The 27,877-nt window shown below is 39.9% G+C and overlaps 1 protein-coding gene across 9 annotated transcripts in view; it reads right to left on the minus strand.

Moving 5' to 3' along the window:
* Positions 1–1,431: 1,431 nt before the first annotated feature.
* Positions 1,432–27,877, minus strand: part of SUCO (SUN domain containing ossification factor) — an 81,613-nt gene continuing 55,167 nt past the window's right edge. For 4 of the 9 annotated variants that reach the window (XM_073356311.2, XM_073356309.2, XM_073356312.2 and 1 more), the window contains 10 exons: positions 26,570–26,635; positions 21,296–21,370; positions 18,055–18,151; positions 15,540–16,730; positions 14,227–14,314; positions 12,378–12,482; positions 8,403–8,557; positions 7,608–7,699; positions 3,990–4,045; positions 1,432–3,443 (listed from right to left, as the gene is read on the minus strand). In XM_073356311.2, coding sequence (XP_073212412.2) covers positions 2,997–3,443; positions 3,990–4,045; positions 7,608–7,699; positions 8,403–8,557; positions 12,378–12,482; positions 14,227–14,314; positions 15,540–16,730; positions 18,055–18,151; positions 21,296–21,370; positions 26,570–26,635 — 2,372 coding nt within the window. In that variant the 3' untranslated portion in view covers positions 1,432–2,996. Of the gene's footprint in view, positions 3,444–3,989; positions 4,046–7,607; positions 7,700–8,402; positions 8,558–9,002; positions 9,156–10,536; positions 10,587–12,377; positions 12,483–14,226; positions 14,315–15,539; positions 16,731–18,054; positions 18,206–21,295; positions 21,371–26,569; positions 26,636–27,877 lie in introns of those variants that run through there. The other 5 variants (XM_073356310.2, XM_073356316.2, XM_073356318.2 and 2 more) reach the window with 5 other exon arrangements.

Consider the following 27,877-nt stretch of genomic DNA (forward strand, 5'->3'; position numbering starts at 1 on the left):
CACCGAACACGAAAAAGTTGCACAAATTAAGTTTCTTACCAGTGAAGTTGAAATGATAAATCAAGATAGAAGTGGTAAAATAGGTTATTTATATTACAGCAACATCTAAAGGCCCTGAGATCAGGGCTCCCTGATGCAGGGTGCTCTTCAAAACAAATAAGAAAAAGTCCTTGTCCCAAGAGTTTACGATCTAATTAGAGAACACAGATGATGGGAGGGTAAACCAAAGCACAGAGAGGTAAAGTGACTTGTCCAAGATCACACAGCGTATCAGTGGCCGGGCCAGGATTTTAAAAAAAAAAAAAAAAGGTTACCTTTCGTAACTGTTGTTCTTCGAGATGTGTTGCTCATGTCCATTCCATTCTAGGTGTGTGCACGCCCATGAGCAGAGTTGTTTGAGACTTTTCCTTAGCAATATCCGTCGGGTTGTCTGTGGCGCCCCCTGGAGTGCCGCACTCACGCATTGGTATATTAGGCGCCACTGACCCTATGTCCTCTCAGTTCCTTCTTGTTGGCAACTCCGACAGAGGGGTAGGAGGGTGGGTAATGGAATGGACATAAGCAACACATCTTGAAGAACAGTTACGAAAGGTAACCTTTTTTCTTCGAGTCCTTGCTCATGTCGATTCCATTCCTGGTGACTCACATGCAGTATCTATGGAGGCGGGCTCGGAGTTCACAGTTTCGCGGCTTGCTGTACTGCCCTGCTAAAGCCAGAATCAGCCCGGGCCTGCTGGGTAAGCACGTAGTGGGACATAAATGCATCGACAGACGACCAGCTGGCCGCCCTGCAGATGTCCTGGATAGGCACCTGGGCCAGAAAAGTTGCCAAAGAGGCCTGCACACTGGTTGAGCGGGTGGTGAGAATTGCTGGGGGTGGCACATGCAGGCAGTGATCCAAGAAGAAATTCTCTGGGTGGATACGGGGTGCCCTTTCATCCGGTCAGCCACCGCGATGAACAATTACGTAGACTTACAGAAGGGCTTGGCCCTGTTGATGTAGAAAGCTAGCGCCCTCTTAATGTCCAAGGCATGCAGTGTATGTTCCTCCTCTGCCTACTATGAGCTATGTACAGATTAGGTAGAACAAAAGACTACGAAGAACTGCTAACACTCTTGCTAAAGGCAAGACAAGGCACTCCAACCCCCTATCATGGGCGGTAAGAAGGAACTGAGAGGGCATAGGGTCGGCGGCACGTAATATACCGACGCATGAGTGTGGCACCTACGGATACTGCTCAGGCAAAAGTCTCCGAAAACTGTGCACGTGGACGCATATGCACCTAGAATAGAATCAACTTGAACAAGCACTCAAAGAAGAACCAGCCTAGTGCCCAGTCTAGTGCCCTATGAACTAAGCCACACTGCTTCATGAGTTTGAGCTTCAACCCATTAACATGTGATTCATAAAAGAAAAAAAATGCCACTAAATTTATAAGACAAGTGTTCAGATTTATTTGGAAATTCACAGTTTCTAATGGCACTACAGCTCTGTAGTTACATATTCTTGTTCCACAATGTTGTATGCTGCACTCAGATAGTATAACATTTTTTCTTCATTCTTGTTTGGAGCCCTTTCTGATAACATGTTCTATAAATCAGATCCATGTGTGCTGAATGACTAATTGTGCAGACCGACTCTAAAAGTCCATCATCTTAAAGTATTTATAAACTAACATGAAAGCAGCAAAAACAAAGGCTTTAAATAAGTCACATTACATACAATACCCAGAAAAGGCATTCGATCTGTTTTAAAAAGGGTACCACTGAAAGTGCTCAATAAGTTAACTTAGTTTTACAACATGAACCTATAACACCTCTCAAAAAGGAATAACCTTTTGTCCCATTCACTCAGCTACACATTCACAACGTTTTATGCAGTCACACATTCTATTTTATCCAAATATACACTCATGGTCAAAATAAAAAACACTCAGATATGAAAGTAACAAACATACATACATACACACACTGCACATGTGTTAGCCAATACAAAAGCAAACTTTATGGAAATATCCACTTTTAAATAGACTTGAGCTGTTAGACTTCAAGGCTTGGCAAACTCACTTTCATTTGTCATGTGAACTTGTACCCAGCACTGGTTAGGATAGTGATATATTCAGTTGTACCTAGTCACCCTTACATTTCTCCTTGTAGATAGTCCCCAGTCTCCAAATTCTTAGAACAGAAAACAGAGTGACCAAAATAAAGCATCGATCCTTTTTGGTTAAATATCGTAACAGAGAATTCCAAAAGTCAGTCTGGGAAACAAAGGCATGTTTGTCAGTAGGAGACCCGTCACGTACAGTGAGTGTTACTGCACAGCGGTCACTAATGGAACGCATCTAAATAAAATACACATCTGAAATTGATTACAAATGCAATTAATGGCATTACAATTCCTTCTAACAAGGTATTTTCCCCAAGTGAGTTTTCAAAATGGAGATCTAATCAACAAGTCTACCATGTTAGTATTTCTACAGTATGCAGCCCACATTACTGAATCCAGCTGAACGCCAACAAGTCCTTTTACAGCACTGTAGTGTTGCATCCTCAAAAAAGAGAGAAGTTACAAAAGAAATCAAATGACAATTTTATCTTTCTCCCTCTTCCAGTGGCATTATAAATAGACAAAAGGCACATAAATACGGGAAGGTGCAAGAAGTAGGAACAAAGCTAAAGGAAGAGGATTAAGCTTTTATCCTATTCCACCCAACAAACTGGGCTTCAACAATCTTTGCCCCAGTAATTTTGAAAAAAGCTTTATAAAATGATCCCTCCCACCCCCAAGCTGTCCACATAGAAAGTCTTCAGCCTTGTAAAGCTGAAACTCATAACCAAGATTGACACAATCCCATCTATTTAAAAAAGGCAGAAACCATAATTTCTGAATACTTTCCAGTTAGCTCATCTCTTCTCTCACCACTCTCCCACACGATACAACAGACTGTTCTCAGATGAACAAAAACTCTCCTGTATGAGAAGTTCGACTAGTTTTAGATTTGTCCAGAAACAGCTGTGACACCAAGTGTTCCCACTGTTATATCCTTGTTTCCTTTGATTATGTCATGTAGGCTTGGCATTGACCCAGTCTTAGTCTGTATTAGAGTTTTTATGAACTTCCCTTGGTCTGGAACTTTAGACTGCCTTCGTTTTAAAGCCCTCTTCTCCGTTTTTGTCTTTTGTGTCTGTCCATTGCACAGACTTGTGCATGCTGAAATGCCACAAAAATAGGATTCCTCAGATTGTGATGAGGTTTCGGAGCTTCCTTCAGATGGAGGACCCTTATATGAGGAGTGATATACCTCTCCAATATTCGAGAAATCTCTCTGGTTCGTAAAGGGTTTCCTTCCTTTTATTTCCCCATTGGCTAATGGCTGCAGAGGCTCTGATGCTGGTTTGATTGTCTCAATCTTTTCACTTTTATATTTGCAACGTTTCTTCTAAAGCAGAAAAAAGGAAACAATTAGCTTGTGCAATGCAAACAGGAAATAATATCCAGTATGAATACTGGTAGGTCATACATAGGCTGGGCAGAACTCTTGTAACTGATAGATAACACTGATGTTTATTTTTAAGCAGTTTTTAATTTTTATTTAAATTTTCACAGTTGCAGGAAATTGTGGGGAGGGGTTAGAATTATTTAATGATTGTAGATGCAGAAATTCAAAAAGTTAAAAAGTTTTAACCGTTAAATTATCAACATCACATGGCAAAATACACACAGTAAATATCTTTAAATCAAACTAAAGTTCTCAGGCAGCATTTTTCTTATTGTCCCTATCTGTAAATTTTTATCATTGATGTAAATGTTTATCATCAGCTTGTGTGTGTGTGTACGGTGAAGTCAGCATTTACTGACATTTACCGATAAAAACCTAATTCTTTCAAGACTGGTTGTAGAGAAGTGACTGACAAAAGCACCATCTACTGGTCATGTTTTCAGAACACTTTTTCCCCTGGCAGAAACCGGAAGGAAGCTACTGTACCTTTTTTTCTGGTGAAAACTTTAGCGGTTCTACAATGTAGAAGTCATCTGGATCCACTGTAAGAAAAGAAAGGATACATATGGAAGGACAATAAAAATGTAATTGAAACCATAGACAATTTCTAAAACCATGAAACTACACAGGATATTTCATTCCTCCTCCCCCCAAGACTATTAGTCTGCTTTCCATGCAGACATCTTAAGCTCCTATTAGATATCAACAGGATGCATGTGCATGGAAAGTAAACTCATCACAATGTTCAGTATAAAGTTCTATCTCCAGAGTAGCTAATTTCTACCCAGTTATATCATTTTGCAACCGCAGATCTCATTTAAGGGATTAGACCATAGGCAACATTTGCAAAATACATTTTCAGAGGGAAGAGAGGGGAGTGTTCAAGGACCCTGTATTTGGGGCAGATTTAAGTATTACCTTATTAAATAAAAAAGTGCTTTTTTCTGGCCTCCTTGTACAATTCTCCTTAGAAGTTCACTGATCATCATCCTAACAAGCTCAGGATTAAATAAACTTGCTTGTGCTGAAAGACCATATAACTAAAGATTCTTCTGCAGAAATATTTTGGAAAAGGCTACATCACAGAAAGCCTGTCTACCACAGGATATAATTGGAGGCATCACAATGTGTACCTAGGGCTGTAAGAAACAGACTGACACGACAGCAGCGTACCATGCCTTCAATATTTTCATAATCATGCTTCCAAGCACAAAGGTTTACCCCACCAAACATGGAGGATATTAGTAAAGAAAGTAATTTGGGCATTAGCTGGTCTCCATAACTACACTTTTGAAATTCACTCTCACTTTTGTTTGCGTGGTTTCTTTTGGCTCACAGGTAGAAAAAAATCTCAAGTGGCAAAAAAAAGCATAACTTCTTGGTTAATTGGCGATGAGCAGCACTTCATTTATTTTACCTGGGTGCTGACCTGAGGAAATTGGATTCAATTTTCCTTTAACATGAAAGCTGGAAAAAAGATTTTATCTGTGAAAGAGGCAAAGTCACTAGTGAATTTGGATGCCTTAATATTTTGATTGCTCAGCTTGTGCCACTTTAAGACAGGTGTTCACCGTCAGAGAGAGTTATGATCTTTTTTAAATGGTCTCAAGCTGGTCACCCAAAATGTTGAGGGAAATGTTTTTGGAACCTAAACTCCTTTAGGGTTGTTACAAATGAACGTATTATAGAATGCTAAATTTCATATTGGATTAATTTTTTTCAGATCTCTCACACACACAAACTGTAAACATACCAGTGCATAGAGACTTGTGGATACTGACAAGTGTAAATTAAAGTTAAGGTCAACATTCTATCAGACTCAGATTTTTCCTTTCAGAGTTCCTCTTAGCAAAATATGGCTTAGTTCTGGGCCAATTCCCCCGACTTTAGAAGTGCTAGAGTGAAGATACATGGTCTGGGGAAGCGATCCTCCAAAAATAGCACAACTTACCAGCAGATTCCACAGCTAGGTGCAGATGATGTTAACCCCTTAAAGACAGTGACCCCAAATTTACAAGATATGAAGTGTAAATCTAACTATGGCAGTCTTCTTGGTATTTAGTATTATATTGTTGAACGTATCAAATAAAACATGTTTACAATATTTTTGCTTGGCCATTGCGGGTTGGGAGTAATGGAGGGGGTTGTAAATGTATAGTTAGTGTCATCAAGGACCTCCAAAAGAATTAAAAAATACTTTTTTATGTATATATTAATGTATAACAGACTAAAAGTCTAGCTAGCATAGCCATGGATAAAGGGAGTTCAAGTTTGCTAGAAACACCAGAGATTATTTTAACATCAATCTACAGCAATCTCTCAGAACATTACTTTTTTGAATTTAGTATCCCCCAGTTTATATAAACTCAACCAGATGCCTGATTTAACAAACACACATTCTTCTCTGCAGAGCACGGGGTACTGTAAGTGCACATTTCTGATGACGTATGGATTGAATGGGAGCTGCTGTGCGCTCACTTGTTTAGGAGCTTAAATTTAGGCTCACATTTCAGAAAATCTTGAACTTTGAGAAAAAAATTAAGCTTCTACCAGGTATAACAATACTCAAATTCAAGTTAAGTCTATAATTATACACAAGTTTTATATAGGAGTTCAGTTTACATATTCTGTGCCCTCATTTCATTGAAAAATATTTGGCAATATTCTTTGAACCGCAATTCGTTTATTCAAAGTTGACAAAACTATTCTAAAATGAACCCAGTTTCTTAAGACTCCCAAATATAAAAGTGCTCTCCATTTAATTTAGAGTAAGAATTCAGCCCAACAATGACTGATTTCTACCCCCACTTGATTGTTCTCAAGGCTTGGTGATCGCCAACTGGACTCTCCTGATTTACTCTTTTCTCTTCTGAAACTCTGTTCCTGAAGCAGGAAGTAGTTTCCACATAGGTTCATGTGGACTAAAATGGGGGATAAAAAAAAAGACTGGAAATATAGTTGCTGGCCAACATCTATGCTGACATAGAAAAACAAACAAGACAAATGAGAATTTTTTTTTAAATCTAGTCTGGTATCAGAGTATCCACTCGCTACCCAAAAAATGGAAATCCAACTCAGTGTTAATCTAGAGCAGCAAAAACTTAAGTATTATATTTCAGGGTTTACAGAAAAAAAATTTTTCATGACTTCCTTAAAGAATAGGCTTGTCTACCTCTGAAACTCCAAATTCAGCTGTGTAACTCATGCCAAAAAGGTTTCTCTCTCTCTCTCTCTTTTTTTTTTTTTTTTTTTTTTTTTAAGTAAAGCATGCAGCATTCCTTGTATTTCTTTTAAAAAGGTCCAAGATTAAGGAGTTAAAATTTTTTGGCTTGCTGAGGAGTCTTATATTAAAGTGAGCATATGGTGCAGTAGTATCACATAGCACTCTGACCTCCAATTTCTAGCTAAACAAGGTCAGGCCAAGTGATTACTGTGCTACGGGCTTCAAGTGGTGCATGCGCTCAGTCAGTTTTGAACTAATGCCCCAAATGTACAATGGTGGAGGAGAAATTAAAACCAAAGTCCTGCCTATTTATCTTTATTGATACCAAAGTATTTCTGTAAGAGTGTTAGACCCTGTGTCTTAACCAAATTCCAGCTTTATTATATCTTGCCCACCTAAAGTTTCCCTGCAGTTTCAATGGTTTGCTATTCTCCTCTTCTTTCCTAAATAGTTTAGCATTACTGTTTGCTTTTAAAATATTAAAATAAAGTGCTCTTACTCTTGATGTGGCTGACCATGTATAGTTGGCATTTTGTTTAAGTTTGTAAAATGTTCTAGGATTCCCCCACCCCATGAAAGCTTTTGTTAATTCCACTGTAGTAACCCTAAACGATTTTGATTTTTTGCGCTGAACTCAGAACTTATACATTTTTTTTTATAGTCTCTAAAACAGAACACACATTACCCACTGAACTACTTCAATTCACTATTTCCCAATGTACACAGTTATAGACTTCAGTAGCCTACAAGTAGAGTGCTTCTGGATTACCTTTTTTGAAATTGGTTTACAAACTACATGATCATACATCTACAATACATAACTCATATGATACAGACTTTACAACCACCACTAGGAAGAATTAGCCGTACATAAAACATACCTTCTTTGCTAGTTAGCTGAAAAGACTGGGACCTGACAAGTGGAAAAGAAGTTCTTCTTTTTAGATTCATATCATCATAGGAGGAAAAACATCTGTAATGACAAAAAACACAATAAAGTTCCATTTCCCAGAGTACTCTTGGGAGATACTCTCTTCCCCCATTACCACTCTTTATAGTTTTGTAACCCACACACCTCCTGGGTGTGGTGCTTTGCCCCATCTCATGGCACTGAGACGAGAGAGAGATCAACGAGTCAGCTCTACAGCCTTATCCAAGGGCCATGTGACTTTTAGCTCATGCATTTAGCTCCAGAGGTCCCAGGTTCGATCCCACCCACAGACGACCGGGCTCTGTCAGCGTTACACCTTCACACTACAGCAAGCCTTCCCCATGGCAAGGTTTCTCAAAATTGCTCTGGACCTTGCTAGTGGTGCTCCTCCTGATGGCCAAAGGAAGTTACTGGAGAGTGAGATGCAGTGGTCTCTCTTCACATCCAGGATCTGATCCCATTCCTACATTAGTGATGTTAGACCCTTTTGCAAATAAAAGGCACTACTTTCTCCAAACTCCTTCACAGGAACTATTCTTCTATAGAAGTCTAGATGTTAAAAGGTATGTCTTTTGCTCATCAGAACCCAAACTTCTGAACTTACAGAAAAGCACAGACTGGTAATAATTAAAATTGACGAACAATTCAACTGGATGGAAACAGAATAAGCGAGCAACTATCAAATGCTAGATAAAAATTGTAAATATAAAGTTGTAAGAACTGATTAAAATGTCAGATATATTACCTTTTGGGGCTTGGGTAGTGATTACTTTTGGGGATTTTTGAGAGGTAATCTTCATTGAATTGAGATGTATTTCTGCAACGCTGCATACAAAGCATCAAACCCAGGATGACACAGAGAACCAAAGAAATCACAAGATAGCTTTGTCGGTCAGACACCTGAAAAATAATTGGATTTTACAAATAAAAAATCCGAAGACTAAATAAGAGGAGTTTAAATACAATGGAGCTAGCAGCTGAAGCCGAACATGTTCAGCTTCATGTAAACTTTAATGAATAGATCAGTTTTCAAATCAACTCTAGGGATTTTTCACTGTTTCACTTTATAATATCCATTTCTCAAAGTTAAGTAGTCTGCTACATAGCTAACAGGTCAAGTCCCAGCATTTAATATGCTGTAAGTGTATCTGCCAGTGAAGTTTGACAGCTATTAAAGCCAGTATACCCAGCATTTTCTAGGGACGTTTTACAGCATTAAGATCAGATAAAAGTTCAGCTGCATTAAAGAAATGTTCAAACACATTCACAGTCATACATGGCCTTAGGGTTAGGGTTTGCCAGAAGCTGGGAATGGGCAACAGGGGATGGATCGCTTGATAAATACCTGTTCTGTTCATTCCCTCTGGGGCACCTGGCATTTGCCACTGTCGGAAGACAGAATACTGGGCTAGATAGATCTTTGGTCTGACCCAGTATGGCTGCTCTTATGTGCTTCTGAATTTCATTACAACTTTGAAGAGGTATGCGAGTACACTGCCTGGATTACAATGACTTCTCATTAGTATAGAAAATGAGTACATTTCTGTTAAACAAATGCTTATTTTTCAAATTGTGCTGGAACTCACAGTAAGTTAGGTGATTTCTAAACAGATGGAGTTATAGTTTCTCCCATGAAGAGCATACAAAAATATCTTAATTTAGGTTTCAGATACACATGTAAGAACATTTTTAATAAGAAACTATCTTCTCTGAAGAAAAACTGTTCTACTCCATGGAACCTGGATAATCTTATTTTATATAAAGCTGATCTCTTAAAAGGTCACTCATCTACTTTGAAGGGACACGTCCCTTACCACGCCTCATCTACGTGGGAGGATTTTTTTTTTTATGTATATACATTATAAAGAGTGCTTGATTCTGAAGATCACTGGCTGACAAACTTTATTAAGCTTGCTATTATTGTAGCAAAAAACTGAAATCCAAGGGCATTACTTTACAATCAAAGTAACTTTCAAAGGGGAATTATTCCAGCTTTTTTTGGGGGGGTGGGGGGGAGCTCTAGCTACACTTTCCATGTATATTTTTAAAAAGGTTTTTAGAGTTTTGTGCTAAGCCGTTCATATTATATTAAAAAGCACAACAAGCTATTTCACAATTCCCAACCAAGTGAATGTACAACAACATAAGGCCAAATGTCGTCAGCTAATCAGAAAAAAGCAGTATGCATTTAAAATATAAAAGATGCCTGTCCAAGGCTCTAGATGCCCTGATACAATAAAACCTCAGAAGCATTAAAGTAATCATTTTAACAGGAACGCTGCCAGCCAGCCACTTACAGAAACTCCTTTCTATTCCTTTATTGTTGTTGGAAATACTCCCAACCCTTTCCAAACACCTTAAAAGATGTCTTTGGCAGCATGTTCAGAAATTCACCAATCTCAAGCTATTTTGGACCCTGGGGATGGAAGCAAGTTCCAGTATCTTGAAGCCTTCACAGAATGCCCTGCCCACCTTTCCCACTCTTTAACAGGGATCCTGCTCAAGTGCCTCTGCTGACCACAGCTGTGGCAATATGGCCCTTGAAGACTGCCAATATTAAATATTTTTGAGGGATGTTCCATGGAATTTCAACTTTTTCCTTCAAAAAGCATGTATTTTTGGACCTGTTAACAACTGATAAATTAGGACACCCCAACACCTAAACAGTGAAAGGAGTTGCATTCCCTGCTTTACTGTTTACTATTATATCAAAGTGACCTTGACTGAGATTGTCCTAGGCACTGTGCATACACACTGTAAACTCAAGGCACAGACTGTTTTACTAACTAAATACACAAGACAAACAAGTGGGAGAAAACATTCCCATTTTACAGATGGAGAATTGAAGAACAGATGACACGATCTAACCAAGGTCATACACAGGAAGCCTGGAGATTAAACCCAGATCTCTCAAGTTCCAGTCCAGCACCTGAAACAAAAGACCAACCTTTTCCTCATGCAAGGTTTAGGTGCTTGAGTTTCATCAATTATTGCAGGAGAAACAAAATTCCACTCTTGCACTTTATGTGAGCTACTTACTTTTTAAGTGAATTTGTAATTTTTTTCTAAGTTTTCTTTTTTTTAAATTATTTCCACAGTGGACTATGTACACATTTCACACAATAATGCAACAATTCCAACTCAAGATCACAAGATGTATTTACTATAAGGTACACCATTCTGTACTGTTTAATTTATTTTTCTTTAGCAGTAACTACAAAGCCATATTCATTGATCGAGAAATAGCATGTTAGTATTTAGAATTATGTTCCTTTAGTACTTCTGAATATTAGAGAATTTTCATTTAGCTTAGTTAGGCAAATAAAACTCCACATCATCTTTACACATTGTTGGTCTGCTTCATATCCGACTGTGTCTTTATGCTGCATGTCGTGTCTCACAGCCTTAATTGTTTAGTAAAGCATACCAGTTGCTAGAGAAGCCACTATAAGTACTCCAGGACTAGAACCCGCATCTGTGGAGCGTGCAACGAGTTGTAGTCCCACAGTACCACTGGGAGGCCATGAAGTGCAGCCCAAGCCATCCACAGTGACAGAACCCTGTGGCCCTCTGATCTGCCCCTATTTAACCCTAGGGGTTGATCCTGGAAGTTATCTGGGCAACACAGACTTCAGCCTGCTGCAATATCCTGACACTGCTTGATCTCTGATCTCCAATCTTTGACTCCAGCCTGACTCTGATCCTGATTCATGCCTCTTTATGCTAACATGGCACTGCCTCTGATCTCTGGCCTTTGATCCCAGCCTGATCCTTGCTTATGGAACCTGGCTCTTACGATTCCTCCAGCTCCTGTCCGGAGACTACCATCCAGACCTCAGCCCAGCTGTGACAATTAGGCCAGACCGCATATGCCTTGGTCCATTACAGAAACTTTATATGTGGCTCAGTAATTCTGCTACACTATAATTTATGGGAATCCACAGGATAATTAACAATCCTGAATTCTTGGCAAAGATTGGAGAACAACAGTAAATGGTTATTTCTTCTATCTTCTTGTTCATTTACCACGAAGCTGAAACATTAGTCTTTTGTTTATCCTTAGCAGCACTATGATGAAAAGGTAAACTAACATTTTTCCACTTTTCTCTATGCAGATTTAAGAAATACCACGCATACTTCTGAAAGTCCCTTTCATTCTTTTGATCCTGCAAATCAATGACTTGATACTCAATAACCAAAAATGAATAGATAGTGTTGGTTTTAAGTTTAGTTATGTCATTTTTATTAAACGGCTTTTAATTGCTTTTGTTTTCGCTCTGAATCAGTTGGTATTCATATAGACAAATATTTAATTAGCTGCCTAGTCTCATTTTAGTTTCATTGGAGGCACCATGCATCAGAGAGTGAGCTGCTGCTGCTTTTCCACCTCACTTGACCAAAAGCCCTCACCATTAAGGCATGAACTCCAGGTATTAGGTCAACCTGACTAGAGCCTTTAATTTTCTACCCATTACTACATTCTATACTCCTGCAGCCCCTTGTCCCCATATTTCAGCAGCTATTTTTATTAGCAGTCCTGCTGTAGCCAAGAAAACTCTCACTGATGACTAAATACTTGGCTGGCTGCCAAAGGGGGTTGAAAGCAATGCTACCTGCATCTCCTTGCAGATTAAGTTTTACCCCAGCAAGACTCAGCCACCAACAATCCAAGAAACATTTCATACAAGTCTCTCATGCCATACTGTTGAGTTCTAATTACCTCATGTTTTAGTTCAGCCACAGTTGTTGACAGATTGGAAACCAGCTGTGTCATGTTGGTCAACTGTGCTTGTAGCAGTTGGATGGCTTCTGTTTGCCGCTGATCCTGGGTTTAAAAAAAGTTGGTTTACCCCCACTTAGTTCAGTATGTGGGATTCTGCTAACACGTACCATACTATTTATCAAATTATAATTCCATCTTATCCACGAAAGCAACAGACACTACATAGCCAAAGGCTTATGAAAAATTCATTTACATGCTGACTAAAGACACAGAAAACATTTACAGTAGTTAGGAGATCTTATTCTATACTACAGAAAGCTATTCTCTACACAGCACCTGAAACAGAGTAAAAGCAACATTTTAGCTGTGTCAGATTTCTGCATGAAAAGCTTTATTGAAAATCTTTAGCAGTTCTAAGAGCCCTAACTACATCCAATAATCTTTTGTAATACAATACCAATACATCCCACTATGATGATTTCTAACTATTCCATTCTGTAAAGAGCATAACAAAAATGAAACCAATGTATCTTATGGTAAGTTCATTAAATGGGATTTATGTTGTGTTCAAAAAGCAGTAGTTGAAAGACTTCCAGTGAAAGTCTGAATGCAATAATACTTGTGATGTGTTGTTTAGAACAGTTTTTCCCCTGAATTTCAACAGTTACCATAGCAATATAAATATCCTATCCCTGATAAGTCACTTGTCAAGAACTATATTTTGATGAGATGACACTTAAAATGCTTCAGGACCTAGTGGAAACAGGATGTTTAAAAAACCTTGCATTTAAAGTCTGGAATTGCTTCTATTACCTTGCATTGCCAATTGCTCTGCAAACTACTTTAGTACATTTGGGGGAGGGAGATTACTGAATTAATTTAAAGCATGCTCAAGCAGTTTCAATCTTCACCCTCTAAATACATTAAGGAAGGTACAACATATGTTTAAAAAAACCCAAAAAACAAAAACACCACAAGTCTGAGGCAAAGCCTTGTCTAAAGTGGCTGCTCCATAGGACTTCCCAGTATACACAAGGAAGGTGGATGAAAAAAAGTATTGTGCTTTCTGAAGGCACCAGTGTAGCAAACAAAACTTTTGCTTACACTTTCTAAACAGAAATTTCACTTTTGGACCAAGACAGCCTGTAAGATTTCAGCTCAAATAAGTTTCAGAAGCTTTAAATTACTGAAAGCAGGGAGTTGGAATGGAAACTCTTATGCAAGCATAACTATCTACAGGTGGTTCCCAGCCCCGCAAACCTCTCTCACAGCAGCTGTCAATTCATTCATTTTCAAAGTAGGGTGACCTACATTTATAAAGGTTGAAAATAAGAGTTCAAAAGAAGCAAGTGATCAGGTATGGATCTGTATAAACAGAAGGTAAAATTTTCAAAAATGCTTATGTGATTTAGAAGCAGAAGTGCTTAAATGATTTTTGAAAATGGGACTTGGAAGCCCTTCTGGAAAATTGTATCCATCGCCTTCAGATTACTTATACCAGTTATTTGTTTTTCTCGAAAAGTAAATTTAAGAAATTAAGATAGAAGGGAAAAGAGTCAGCTTCCCATTCATTTACAGAAAAGGAAATCACCTAAAATTTAATTAATTACAAAATGGAGAACAGGAGGACATTAAATAGAAAAGCAATCCTTATCAAATATGCAGCTTTTACATAACTGTTTCAGAGTAACAAAACATGGACTATTCCTAAAGATTTGTGCTCAATACAGTCACTAAACAAAAAGTTTTAAAATACTGACATTGTCCTTGTAAGCTTTTACACATCCTTGAGAATCTCTTGATTAAGATATACCGTCACCTACTTCTAAACAGAAGCAATTTGTACCTGCTCTTCTGCTATTCTTGAAGTGTTCTGAAGTTTGACTATAGTCTTATTGAAAGCCTTCTGCATTTCTTCCATTTGCTTTCGGTACCTATAAAATGAATTGGGTTCCATATTAAAGACTACAATTACACAGATTGTCACCACAGCACCTTCCTCCATTCATCTAGTACTAACTTCCTCTCTTCCCCTTCCCACAATCTAACCAGTTTTAGGGGGAAAACCTCTCTCCTTTGAAGTTTCCCACCCTCTGGAACAACTCTGCTGTTTTCCTGTCTTTACTCGTTTAATTCTCAGATAACTTTTAACACTGTTTAGGAGCCAAATTAAAGCCTATTTAATGGGTGGGTGAGATTCTGTGGCCTGCATTGTGCAGGGGGTCGGACTAGATGATCATAATTGTCCCTTTTGACCTTAGTAGATATGAATTTATTTTAATATTAAAAGAGTTAGCAATGGGTTGTATGCCAGAAATGTTTGGAGTGGGAAGGTGTTTCTGCTACTTACTGTTGGTGCTGATTAATAGTGAGTCACAGGAAGCAGCATTAAATAGCACTAACCAGAAGATTGGAGTCGATAAGCATGGTTATGGGAGCTACATTAGGGTGAATGCACTGCAAAAAGCTTTCAGTGTTGAGGCAGCAGCAAATAGGAGAAATGCAAACATTTACAACTATAGCCTTTATTAAGGAACGATTCTGTAATTAGTGTATGACGAGAAGATTAACCAACCTTTACTCCCATGCATGCATCAGAAATAACTATTGAATAGTTATACTAACTTCATTATAATCTGCAGGTTGTGTTTCCCCTCCCTATCCTTCTCTTTTTAAAAACACAAACACAGGAGTTTGACATTACTGTATTAACCAAAAAAGGACTACATGCCACCACAGATTACCATAGATTGTCGCACTTAGTAAGGGAAATTACTATAGGCCTGGATGCTTCTGCAAGTGACTTAAGAGACAGCAGAATCAGATCCTATACTGGAAGGCTTGCAGAAGGATTAGCGCACATCCCGAGGCAATACATAAACTCCTTAAAAATGGAGCACTGTGTATTCTGCAGTAGAATATAAAATTCAGTGGCAACCTGAAATACATAGGGAAAGATTCAGATACAGAAATCTAAACTTTTGGCAGCTTCTACTAATGGTCAGTTATTTCTCAATTGTCTGAAAAAAAGCTTTACACTGCTGATCGGTTACTCAAATACACGTTGCCTACAGATTTTTCTAATCATTGGCTGTGTCATGTTAAACACATTTTAAGACATGATAAAGGTAGATTTTCATAATTTATTAGGAGTCTTACCTTTGACTAAGTTCTTCTAGATAGCGGCTGCTGAGAGACATGTTTACTTCCAGGGCTTTAATACGATTATTAAGTCTCATAAACACAGACTCCTTTTGATTAGATCCATGAACAAGATTTCCATTAGTATAACCTAGATCTGTGGAATTCTGCAATTCAGCATAGAAGTCTGTAGCCATTCTCTGCTGTCCACCAGAAACGGGAATAGCTAGAAAAGCTTCTTCAGTTGTTTGCTCATCATATTTTATTTCTGTTGATGCAGAAGATTCTACAACAGGAGACAATACTTGCTTCTGCATTTCTGAAGCACTCACTTTTGCTTCCCCATCATCATTGCCTACTGTAGCTATTGTGTATTCAGGCTGTGGTACAGTCTCTGTAGGTTTTGAGAGGATTTGGACAGAATCGGTCTCTCTTGTGCTGATCTCCTTGAATTCACTGACAACGTTTGTTTCAGAGACCACAGACTGTTTCTCAGAACAAGAGCTCTCAGCTTTCTTTTCTGTTTCAGTATGCATCTCAACAGCATCCTCTTGGGGAATTATCTGGGAAGTTAACTGTGCTGCCTCACGTTTTGTAGGCTCCAAGGAGACCTCCATTGTAGATAATGGCTTAATTTCAGAAGTAACTTCTAAAGGGAGAGATTGAGAGACAGTCTGAGGATGACTGGGTTCCAATTCAATAGAATCTATAGTCTGATTAGTGATATACTCATGGAGTACACTGCTTAAGTCACTTGCAACAGTAGATCCAGGTGCTCTCCCTGTAATTTCACTGTCTAGTTTCTCAGGCAGAGGTTCATCTATTGAAACATGTAAAGATTCTGTTGGAACTGGCTGTGAATGCTGAATGGTAACAGAGTAATCCCCTTGCTTGCTCTCAGAAGTTTTGCTACGTTGCCGATGAACAGCTTCTGCAGCTGAACACCACTTATATAGATATTCTGAAAAGCTAGAAATACAACAAACCGTCACCAGCTCATAGCAATAGATTTCTGTCTCAGATTCAAACCATGTTGATGTTTCTTCCTCTTGTTCATCACTAGGCAGCAGGGTCACTGTTGATTGACTTGCCTCCTCTTCATACTCTTGAACTAGCTGAACAATGGGGCTCTCCTTCGTTAATTCCAGGACTAATTGTTCCTTGACTAGTTGTTCCTTATCTATTTGTGGCATCTCTGTAGTTACAAGCCTACAAACAGAAGTTAAAATAAACACAGCATATACCTTTGTAGGATATGGTGGTAGTTGTAAAAAATGAATGCATGAAAGTGATGCTCAGGAAAGACTAATATCAGTTAATAAATGTCAGAAATAATGTAAGCAGGAGCCATTCCAATTAAGTAAATCACTCATTTAACTCAGCAATACATCTCAATCCTACTTGGTTTAATATCCCTGACTATCCCAGACATAGGTTTCTCTTGAACAAAAATTGACAACTGTGCTTTGTGGTTTTGTACTATGGACAAATGTCAATTTGGAGATCGCTAAATTTATTTTCATGTATCAGGATACATATTTTCTAGGTTGGTTCCTCAAACCCAGAGACCTATAGAAGAGAGTATCAATTACACAGAACCTATAGAACCTAGTCTTCCCTTTTAGAGCCAGTTCTACATGGGACTGAGTAGCGGTACCCTGCAACAATAAAGGCAGAGCAGAAATCAGATCCCAAGAAACTTGACTAAGGCCTGTGAAGAAAGAGGAGGAGAAGAATTCCAGGCTTGGTTCCAAAGCAGAACTCAATTCCAGATTGTTGTAATTAATGGAGAAAGAATAAGTTGCCTGTGGTCTGATCTGTAGTGTCAATATGCTAAGGAAGTGTTAAATTCCTTAACATTCAAAACCAAAAACCCTCAACAATGGCCTTCCTAGCCTCCAAAATAGACAAGTTTATTTGCAACAATAGCCAACACGATACAGATTTATGAAGTGCAATTCACTTGTGACAAGTTAAGATATGATGAACCCAGGGCCCAGAAAAAAAGAAAATGAATTAGTCCAATGTGTTGCCTACTCTCTCTGGGTTGAATTTTTAGAAATTTTATATTGCCTAAGAATATTGTCCATTGTGTGATTAGATTGTTTTACAAAGCCTGTGTATGGTTTTGTTCAACTGTTTCAGTGGTCACAAAAACCAGTTTGACACAGAACCTTTGACTTCCTGTTTTAAAAAGGTACAATACAATGATTTCATTGAGACAAGCAAGAAGTAATTTAGCTTTTCCTGGAAAAATCACTTTACACATAGTTTCATGCAGTGAAGACCATCGCAATACACAGTAACTACATTCTGAAAACTATCAATAAATATGAGAGACCTGAACCTCAAGTATGTTAAAGTCAAGCCCAAAGTCAACCTGTATAGACAAGGTGTCAACCAATGCAAGTGTGTCTACATTTGGGTTTTCTAGTATAAACGAGGGCTGAGGTCTAGCAGTCTGATGCAGAAGATTTCTAGTGATGGCCAAGCTCTACCTCATTAGCACTAAATTTAACACACAATCACTTACTCTGGTGAAGGAAGAAGGGTTGGTTCCGGCAGTTTTGGTGCATCTGTCGAAGTGGCAGCAGCAGCAACTGTGGTATTTTCAGACATACTGTTATTTCCTATTGAAGTATATGGAACCACAAATCAAATTAGTATAAGAAGCTTCCTGAGAGCTGCATGAATACCACAGAAGTCAACAGGAAGGAAGCATAAAAATGGGTGAGAAAACAGGAAACGTTAATACAGCATGCTCAAAAATCTGAATTCTCATTAACCAGGCATATTTATTTTCCCTATAAACATTTATTTGATAGCATTAACAAACAAGATACAGAATCTCAATGTTTACATTTAGATGAATTGGACACCTATTGGTGTTGTTTTGCATATGAAAGATGTGCTGAAGTATTTCTATGGAGAAGGAGGGGAGAAGAAAGATAGTATTTTAGTCTCTATAACTAAGGTTGTGTAAAGCTACAGGCTAAAGACCACATCAGGCAGAGTTTGACATGGAAAGAACAAACTGGTATGCATAACCCCAGGCTATTTAATCCATCAAGAATAGTTACAGAAATCACAGTAGTATCTTTTCCCTAATCAGGAGGGTGAGTTTATGGTGGCAGCACTATGGGGAAAGATATCACAGAAAAGGAGAGAAAACACAGTTAGCCTTCTGTAACTGTTGTTCAAAATGTGTTGCACATGTTGATTCCACTCTTGGTGTGAGCACACACTGTAGAGTCTCATTGGAAAATTTTCCCTCAGCAGTACCCACATGGTAAACTGGTAATGAGAGTGCTTCATTATGAATCAGATATTTTCTGGGATCTCAATAAATTGCCACATGAGAGTAGGCATCTTAAGTCAAGGGCAGCATAGTAGGATCCAGGGAGGGAATAACGAAAGCCAGGGTGGCCATGTAAAGCTTTAGATTTGAGATATCTGTTGAGTTAGGGTGCAGGTCTAATATTAGACCTCCCTTGGCTTTCAGGATTAGAAAAACAGGAATAGAACCCCTTCCCCGTGAGACACCACAGCGCCTCCTCTGTGGCTCCCATCCAAAGGAGACAACCTACTGGAGGAGGAAACCCTTGAGAGAGTGCTCCCTGAAGAGAGAGGGGGAGGGAGGGGTAGAAATAAATTGCACAGAACTTAAGACCCATTGGTCTGAAGTAGAACAGGATCAAGCACTAAAAAGTTGTAAACTAGTATGGCGTCCTTGAGCCACCCATCAAAATGCCTGTTTAGCAACCCCTGGGTGTCTAGGTGGAGCAAGCATTGATGTAGAAGCCAAAAAACGTAGCTGCCTGTGTCTATAACCTCTACTTTTCACTCTTTATATGTCCTGATGAGCAGCAGCAGAGTAACGGTGGGTCTGCTGCTGGAGAAAGTTTCCTGGGTGGGACAGGAGCATACAACCCCAAAGACTTTAAAGTAATTCCAGTATCTTTCCACTCATGGAGCTTAAAGTCTGTCTGCTCTAAAAAAGTGAGGACCCTTCAAAGGGCAGGTCTTGAATTGTTTGTTGGACCTAATGTGGAAACCCCCAGGGACTGCAGGCAAGAGCTCCTGTGCATGGAAACCACAAAAAAACAACAACCTTAGCAGCCAAGTCTGTAACATCTAGTCCAGCCTGCAGCAAACTTCTCAGCATGGATTTCCCCTCATCAACTAAAGAGAACGTCTAGCATCCTCCAGGAACATGTCCTTAATCTTTAAACAAGAAGTCTCAAAATGTTAAAATCATAATGTTCCAAAAGAGAATGTTGGTTGGCAATCCTGAGTTGCAAAACTCACAGAAGCCCACAGCTCCTTGTGAGCTGCCTCTGCCTTGCCCGGTACTAGGCCTAATACCAGACTGAGGACCAGGCAGCTCCTTGCAAGTAGACTCCCCATGCCTCTCTAAGTACAGAGAAGGAACAACTTGTGTAAGACCTAGAAACTGGGGGGAATCCCCCCAGTTTCCAGAAGGACCACTGAGCTGGTAGTGGGCCTCAGTGACTCCCTGGCCAGATGCTCAATCCCATTCCACCCAGAGGATCTCAAAGGCAACCCAGGGGAGTAACACCTAGGTGGAGAATACAGTGACTGGTTCCAAGGTTAGGAAAAGAAGAAGCCAGTCTCTCATTCAGAGAACAGCGAATCACCCTCTGCTAACCAAGAGGGGTGATGCTCACGATGGTGTCATAGACCAGTGCTGAGTTGGCAAAGAATGTACAGAAGTGAACACTGCAGGCTTCCCCTTCGACCGTACTGATGGGTAGGAAGTCTGAGGCACAGGAGGTTGTTGCAGTACCAAGTAATGCACCAATGATATTGGCACCCCTCCATTTGCAAGTACCAGGAGCGCCGTCTCCTGCACTGCCGTGGATACTGGTATCAATAGGCTCAGCAGATCTCTCACTGCCACAACCACCTCTGGTTTAATCAGTACCAAGGTTGTCTTAGGTCATTTTGGTACTGCAGAAGTAGAAGGGGCCCTTTGGGTCCTGGACTTGATGGTACCTGCCTTGGCACCAGAGTCAATGGTGCCAGTTTCAGCTGTACCAGAGCAGAGGAGTGCTTAGGTTTCAGCTGTACTCTACTCCCTATACTTAGGGGATTTGGTGCTGATGACCTTCCTCTCTCAGTGGTCTGATGCCTCTTTTTAGGTACTGGGGAGGGTGAGCAGTGCTGGGTCTTGGGCACAATAGGAAGTGCATGACACCAAAGCACTCAGTGCCGATTCAGGACAGCTAAGCTCCAGCACAAAAGATACAGGGTTTGAAGCTGGGTGACTGAGGCATCCCTCAGTACTGAGAAATGGAAACCCCAAAACTGGGAACTGAAGGTAACTAATCGTATCCACACTATGAAGTATGATCAACTATAAATCTAGAAACTATTTACTGTTCAGTGAATTTACACTGAACACACAGAGCATTTGCTAGGGCAAGCCAAGCAATTGTAACAACCACCACAGGCAGTAAGAAGGAAGTGAGGGGTCTCCGAGATATGCTGGTATAAAGGGCCCAGCTGTGATGGCAGAGGGTGCTCAAGGCGCCTTGACTGATACCACTGAGGGAAGAGTTTCCGATGACTGTGCATGGGGCACACGCATTCCAAGTGATTGCACATGTGCCTTCCACTCTAACTACTCTGCACTCAGATCACCCAAGTCCTTAGGAGAAATGAAGGTGGGAAACAAGGAATCTACAACACGTTTAAAATCCTGTATCTTTTAATAAATTAACAAATTATGCATCTAAGGAAACAACATTTACCTTCAGCTTCAGAAATCTCTTCAGTTTTTGCTCCAAGCATATTAGCAGCAATATTCACCATATTTAGAATGGCATCTGAACAAAAAACATGCCTTATCAGAGAGGACATGATGAGAAATCCTCACAGAAATTTGTACTATTATCTACCCATGCATTTGCACAAACTAACTGCCTGACATAATTTCAAACACTGGTTTCCAGGTTATTTTGCAAAATTATGCCAAATCTTTACATGTGGGGCTCTCAGCTAAAAGGTTTGTGCTGGCTTCCAAACATACTTAAAATAGGAAGTTGTAAATGTACATGTTTTATTTCAAGAATATGTTGGCAGAAAAGGCAATTAAAATTTTTCCGAAACAACATGCTGCTAACATATTTCCTGCACATGGTGGTGGCAGTAAAGGTCTTACTACAATTGAAGCAAAATGTTCCTCTTCCATCTGAACCGAGAAATATTGTTCTTCACTTTTTCCATGAAAGCAACTATCAAAGCTGGTGGAAGGTTATAGATCTTTTTGTATTTCTTGATTCAATACAGGTCTACAATGGATAAGAGATCTACTGTAGACTGCAGAAAAGTTCAGAGAAGCAGAATTCCAGGTGAGAATTTTTGCTATATTAGTATTGAATTGGTTTTCTACTCTTGAATCTTGTATTTCTAGCACAAGACAGGTGGAAATCCCTCTAGCACTCAAAAAAAATTCAGTCTTCTGAGTCAACAGTAGATTAAGCTCAACTGTCAATGCCTCAATGTCCTCTAGAACATTTTCAGCTCCTCGATGAGACAGAAGGAAAAAAAGAGTTCCCTGAGGTGAAACCATAAATTAATGGCCCAAGTAGTCTAGAACAATAAATAAAATAAATAAATAAAACTATTTCTTTTTTACTCTGATTGCCTACCCATCCTATCAAGTGATATCTTTACAGAACCAGAATTACTGAAAAGTGTTTGGGTTTTGGTAACATTGATTAGACTGGTTTCAGAGTAACAGCCGTGTTAGTCTGTATTCGCAAAAAGAAAAGGAGTACTTGTGGCACCTTAGAGACTAACCAATTTATTAGAGCATAAGCTTTCGTGAGCTACAGCTCACTTCCTCAGATGCATATCGTGGAAACTGCAGCAGGCTTTATATATACACAGAGAATATGAAACAATATCTCCTCCCACCCCACTGTCCTGCTGGTAATAGCTTATCTAAAGTGATCATCAGGTGGGCCATTTCCAGCACAAATCCAGGTTCTCTCACCCTCCACCCCACCACACAAATTCACTCTCCTGCTGGTGATAGCCCATCCAAAGTGACAACTCTTTACACAATGTGCATGACAATCAAGTTGGGCTATTGCCTGCACAAATCCAGGTTCTCTCACATCCCCCCCACCCCCATACACACACAAACTCACTCTCCTGCTGGTAATAGCTCATCCAAACTGACCACTCTTCAAGTTTAAATCCAAGTTAAACCAGAACATCTGGGGGGGGGGTAGGAAAAAACAAGAGGAAACAGGCTACCTTGCATAATGACTTAGCCACTCCCAGTCTATATTTAAGCCTAAATTAACAGTATACAATTTGCAAATGAATTCCAATTCAGCAGTTTCTCGCTGGAGTCTGGATTTGAAGTTTTTTTGTTTTAAGATAGCGACCTTCATGTCTGTGATTGCGTGACCAGAGAGATTGAAGTGTTCTCCGACTGGTTTATGAATGTTATAATTCTTGACATCTGATTTGTGTCCATTTATTCTTTTACGTAGAGACTGTCCAGTTTGACCAATGTATATGGCAGAGGGGCATTGCTGGCACATGATGGCATATATCACATTGGTGGATGTGCAGGTGAACGAGCCTCTGATAGTGTGGCTGATGTTATTAGGCCCTGTGATGGTGTCCCCTGAATAGATATGTGGGCACAATTGGCAACGGGCTTTGTTGCAAGGATAAGTTCCTGGGTTAGTGGTTCTGTTGCGTGGTATGTGGTTGTTGGTGAGTATTTGCTTCAGGTTGGGGGGCTGTCTGTAGGCAAGGACTGGCCTGTCTCCCAAGATTTGTGAGAGCGTTGGGTCATCCTTTAGGATAGGTTGTAGATCCTTAATAATGCGTTGGAGGGGTTTTAGTTGGGGGCTGAAGGTGACGGCTAGTGGCGTTCTGTTATTTTCTTTGTTAGGCCTGTCCTGTAGTAGGTAACTTCTGGGAACTCTTCTGGCTCTATCAATCTGTTTCTTTACTTCTGCAGGTGGGTATTGTAGTTGTAAGAAAGCTTGACAGAGATCTTGTAGGTGTTTGTCTCTGTCTGAGGGGTTGGAGCAAATGCGGTTGTATCGCAGAGCTTGGCTGTAGACGATGGATCGTGTGGTGTGGTCAGGGTGAAAGCTGGAGGCATGCAGGTAGGAATAGCGGTCAGTAGGTTTCCGGTATAGGGTGGTGTTTATGTGACCATTGTTTATTAGCACTGTAGTGTCCAGGAAGTGGATCTCTTGTGTGGACTGGACCAGGCTGAGGTTGGTGGTGGGATGGAAATTGTTGAAATCATGGTGGAATTCCTCAAGGGCTTCTTTTCCATGGGTCCAGATGATGAAGATGTCATCAATATAGCGCAAGTAGAGTAGGGGCTTTAGGGGACGAGAGCTGAGGAAGCGTTGTTCTAAATCAGCCATAAAAATGTTGGCATACTGTGGGGCCATGCGGGTACCCATAGCAGTGCCGCTGATCTGAAGGTATACATTGTCCCCAAATGTGAAGTAGTTATGGGTAAGGACAAAGTCACAAAGTTCAGCTACCAGGTTAGCCGTGACATTATCGGGGATAGTGTTCTTGACGGCTTGTAGTCCATCTTTGTGTGGAATGTTGGTGTAGAGGGCTTCTACATCCATAGTGGCCAGGATGGTGTTATCAGGCAGATCACCGATGGATTGTAGTTTCCTCAGGAAGTCAGTGGTGTCTCGAAGGTAGCTGGGAGTGCTGGTAGCGTAGGGCCCGAGGAGGGAGTCTACATAGCCAGACAATCCTGCTGTCAGGGTGCCAATGCCTGAGATGATGGGGCGCCCAGGATTTCCAGGTTTATGGATCTTGGGTAGTAGATAGAATATCCCAGGTCGGGGTTCCAGGGGTGTGTCTGTGCGGATTTGATCTTGTGCTTTTTCAGGAAGTTTCTTGAGCAAATGCTGTAGTTGCTTTTGGTAACTCTCAGTGGGATCAGAGGGTAATGGCTTCTGCAGTCTAAAAAGCTCAAGAGAGCTACACTCCTGAACACCATGAATTTTATCTGTTCCTCTAGGTTTTTATTCCATGCTTATCACTGTAGTTTCTGAATGCCTTATAAGAGATCATAAGCAACATAGGTCAGCTCAGGTCTGAAATCTGAACCAGATTCCTTGCTGCAGATAAGACACAGGAAAGAGAGACAACTAAAGCTGCTCTGTGAATCTTCCAGATGATAAGAGAAGGAGTGAGGGCACAAGAGCTACCTGCACTGGTCAATATGGCAAGAAAAACTGCAAGACAGCTCTTAAGATCATCCAAATCCCTAATCAGATTTCTGAGGTTTCCCTCCTTACCCTTCATATAACTTAGGGGTTCTAAGATATCTAATATCTTACATAGATATTAGCCTCACTACTTGAGATTAGAGATAGCATTGTACTAGATTGACTAAATGGAGGCTGCTTTTGTCCCTCTTACATTTGCCCAAGCACAGCCTCACAAAGGTTTTCGAAAAAGGAATGCAGATTATCCCAGAGTACTGGTCAAATGGCTCTCTCAACAACAGACTACTAGCCAAGGCAATGTAAGAGTTAATGAATGCTTAATGGCTATATAGTCACTGGTTTCTACACAAACTTTGGCATACTAAAGACACTATAAAAACATAGTGTCAAGTATCGGGGTGGGGGGGTAGTAGTGTTAGTCTGTATCCACAAAAACAACAAGGAGTCCGATTGCATCTGAAGAAGTGGGTTTTTTACCCACGGAAGCTTATGCCCAAATAAATCTGTTAGTCTTTAAGGTGCCACCGCACTCGTCATTTTTATAAAAACATATTTGACATCCATTAAAGAAAGTCACTGCACTTCTCACACCAAAGTTGTGGTCATATTAAGTTACATACACTTGTATTTGCATATATAGCGTCATATTTTAAAGTACTTTATCAACACTATTCTGGGTATGGGTAGCTCAAGACTAACGACTGGTAAAAGGATAAATGGGGCATCGTCAGGGAAACTAACACGCTGCTTTTTTGAGTTGAAAGCCCAACATATCTGGCACTTTACCATTTATTAATAGACTGCTGTTTGTTTGAGAATTTATTCCTTCCCACTAAGATATTGTGCAACATTCCTGGCCATGACCTTTTCATACTTAAGCCACAGCTATACTCTAGTTTGCTTTCAGTTTTTCCATTTCAAACTTGTACAGTGTGGGATTAAAAAAAATGCTTGCCTATGCAGATACAAGACTACTAACCTGTTTGAGCACTATGCAGAAGTAATATTCATTGTGCATGCAAAAGCTAGATCACTAGCATTGATAAACAGGAACAAGCTCAATGAGGCAACAATTATTCTAGACGGGCTGGATGACTGGTGCTATCTTAAATAATGCAGTTGAAGTCGAGGACTCCCATTAAAACTGAAGTAGTGCCATGACTAGTCACCTTAGTTCACTAAAACTCACTTATTTTCAGAAGATTAGGTACAGTCACCAAGATTAAATGAAGTTGGTTAAAGAGGAAGAATGTGAGAAGTGCCTGAGCCATCAGCTCCCTCAAAAGCAGACTGGTTTAAGAACGGATAAAGAAGCTATGCTATGCACAAAGATTTTGGCTCAGAGATGTACAGTGCTTCTCTATCCTTTCCCTTTAGCCAGGTGCTCAATAATCAAGGTTCTACTGCACTGTTAAACAAAACAGTAAATACTTTAAAAAACAAACAGTCACATTTAACTTTTCACTTATTTAGGTTAACATGCTTATTGCTCTGATGCTAAGAGAAAAGGACCAAGTAAAATTTTCAAAAATGCTTTAAGTATTTTAGGAGTTTTAAGTCTTATTTAAAAAAGAGACTTAGGCACTTCGTCTCAGTCTGCTCCTAAGGCATTTAGGAGTTTGAAAATTTTGCCCTAAATCTGAATTATTACAAAAGCATGATTTTTCCCATTATTCAATGAAATAAATGTGTCACAATAAAGTGGAATCTCACTTTCACGTAAAATAAACCATTTTATTACTAGACAGCATTATGAAAGTGTTCTGAGAAACATGCAATTGTACTCACTAGTAGCAGAACCAAGGAGATTTTTTGAAGATTTTTCTTCCCCTGTATTGTAATCCAATGGATAATCTGTTTAAAATGGAAGAAAATATTGTTGCAACAATAGAAAGTTACAAGCCTTATGAACAGTGAAAATACACCTCAAGGTCCAGTGTTGGAGTTATATGCAAAGAGTCTCACAAAGTAAAAATAAATTACAGTATCTAGGACAAACTAAAATTGAAAATCAGGGTTAAAAGTACATTGATACTGTCAATGAGCCCACTGGAGTATCAGGTTGTAGGCACTGAAGCCAGAGGAGTCTACAACCTCAGATCTCTCTCCCCCGTAACCCAGGGAATAAAGGCACAGCAAACCACAAATTTGGTTAAAAAATTGGGTTTCAACAAGACACGGGAAGCACAAAACATGGCTCATCCCTTTCAGGGCTGACTACAAGGCAAGAGAAACACCTCTTGAGGTCTTTGCAAGCCTCAGGGCCTGAGAGTCCTGGTAAGGGATGGTGGACTCTGGGGACAAGGGAGCAAGCTATTTATAGTACATCAGTGATTTATAATAAATCTTCATCTAGGATTCTAGGCTAAGGAAATGCCTATGCCTGAAGACATGACAGGATGAGTTCCATTATCTCTCTGCAGCGACCAAGAAGGAACTGAGACAGTTGAGGGGTGAAGCCCCTTTATATAAACTACAGACAGTACTTTTTAAGGCAGTTCTGCAGGTTCAGAAGGAAGCTCTTGCAGGTAACTCCTACGAAATAAGGTGACTAGATTTTCAAAGTGAAAAATTTAAATATTTCTGATGAGGGAGGGGGATGAAAAAGCCGGAGTTACTCCCTGCATGTTTTGGAATCTGGGATGTAGGAAGAGAAAGCATGCCCACACTTTTCTATCTTCCTCAGCCCAGCAAAACCTCTTCTACACTTCTCTTCCCTTTAAGAATGCAAATGGGATGCTTCAGCACAAGGCTGAGTGAAAAGTCCATGTTTACTCCAAATACATTCTTTTTATTTTGTCTAATTTCCTTCACTGTATGTGCAAGGCCAGCTTTGTGTCTTCCTTCCGTCACCGTTCTATCTTTCTCATTTACGTTCCTGTGTCTCCCCTCCTTTCAAAACTAAACTCACTTTTGTTCCCCTCTGTCCTGCAAGAAGCCAGGGCTTGCATCTGAAGCAGAGGTAATCAGAAATATGGTTGCCAGCTCAGGGTGGGTCAGTAACCACCTGAAGACAGAGCATGTCTGTCACCATGTGAATCTGTGTGTGGATGAAGGATGGCTTGAGGATTCACAAAGGGAGAAGCATGCTCACAA

The sequence above is a fragment of the Lepidochelys kempii genome, chromosome 8 (genome assembly GCF_965140285.1).
Source record: "Lepidochelys kempii isolate rLepKem1 chromosome 8, rLepKem1.hap1, whole genome shotgun sequence".
In the NCBI taxonomy this organism is placed as follows: domain Eukaryota; kingdom Metazoa; phylum Chordata; order Testudines; family Cheloniidae; genus Lepidochelys; species Lepidochelys kempii.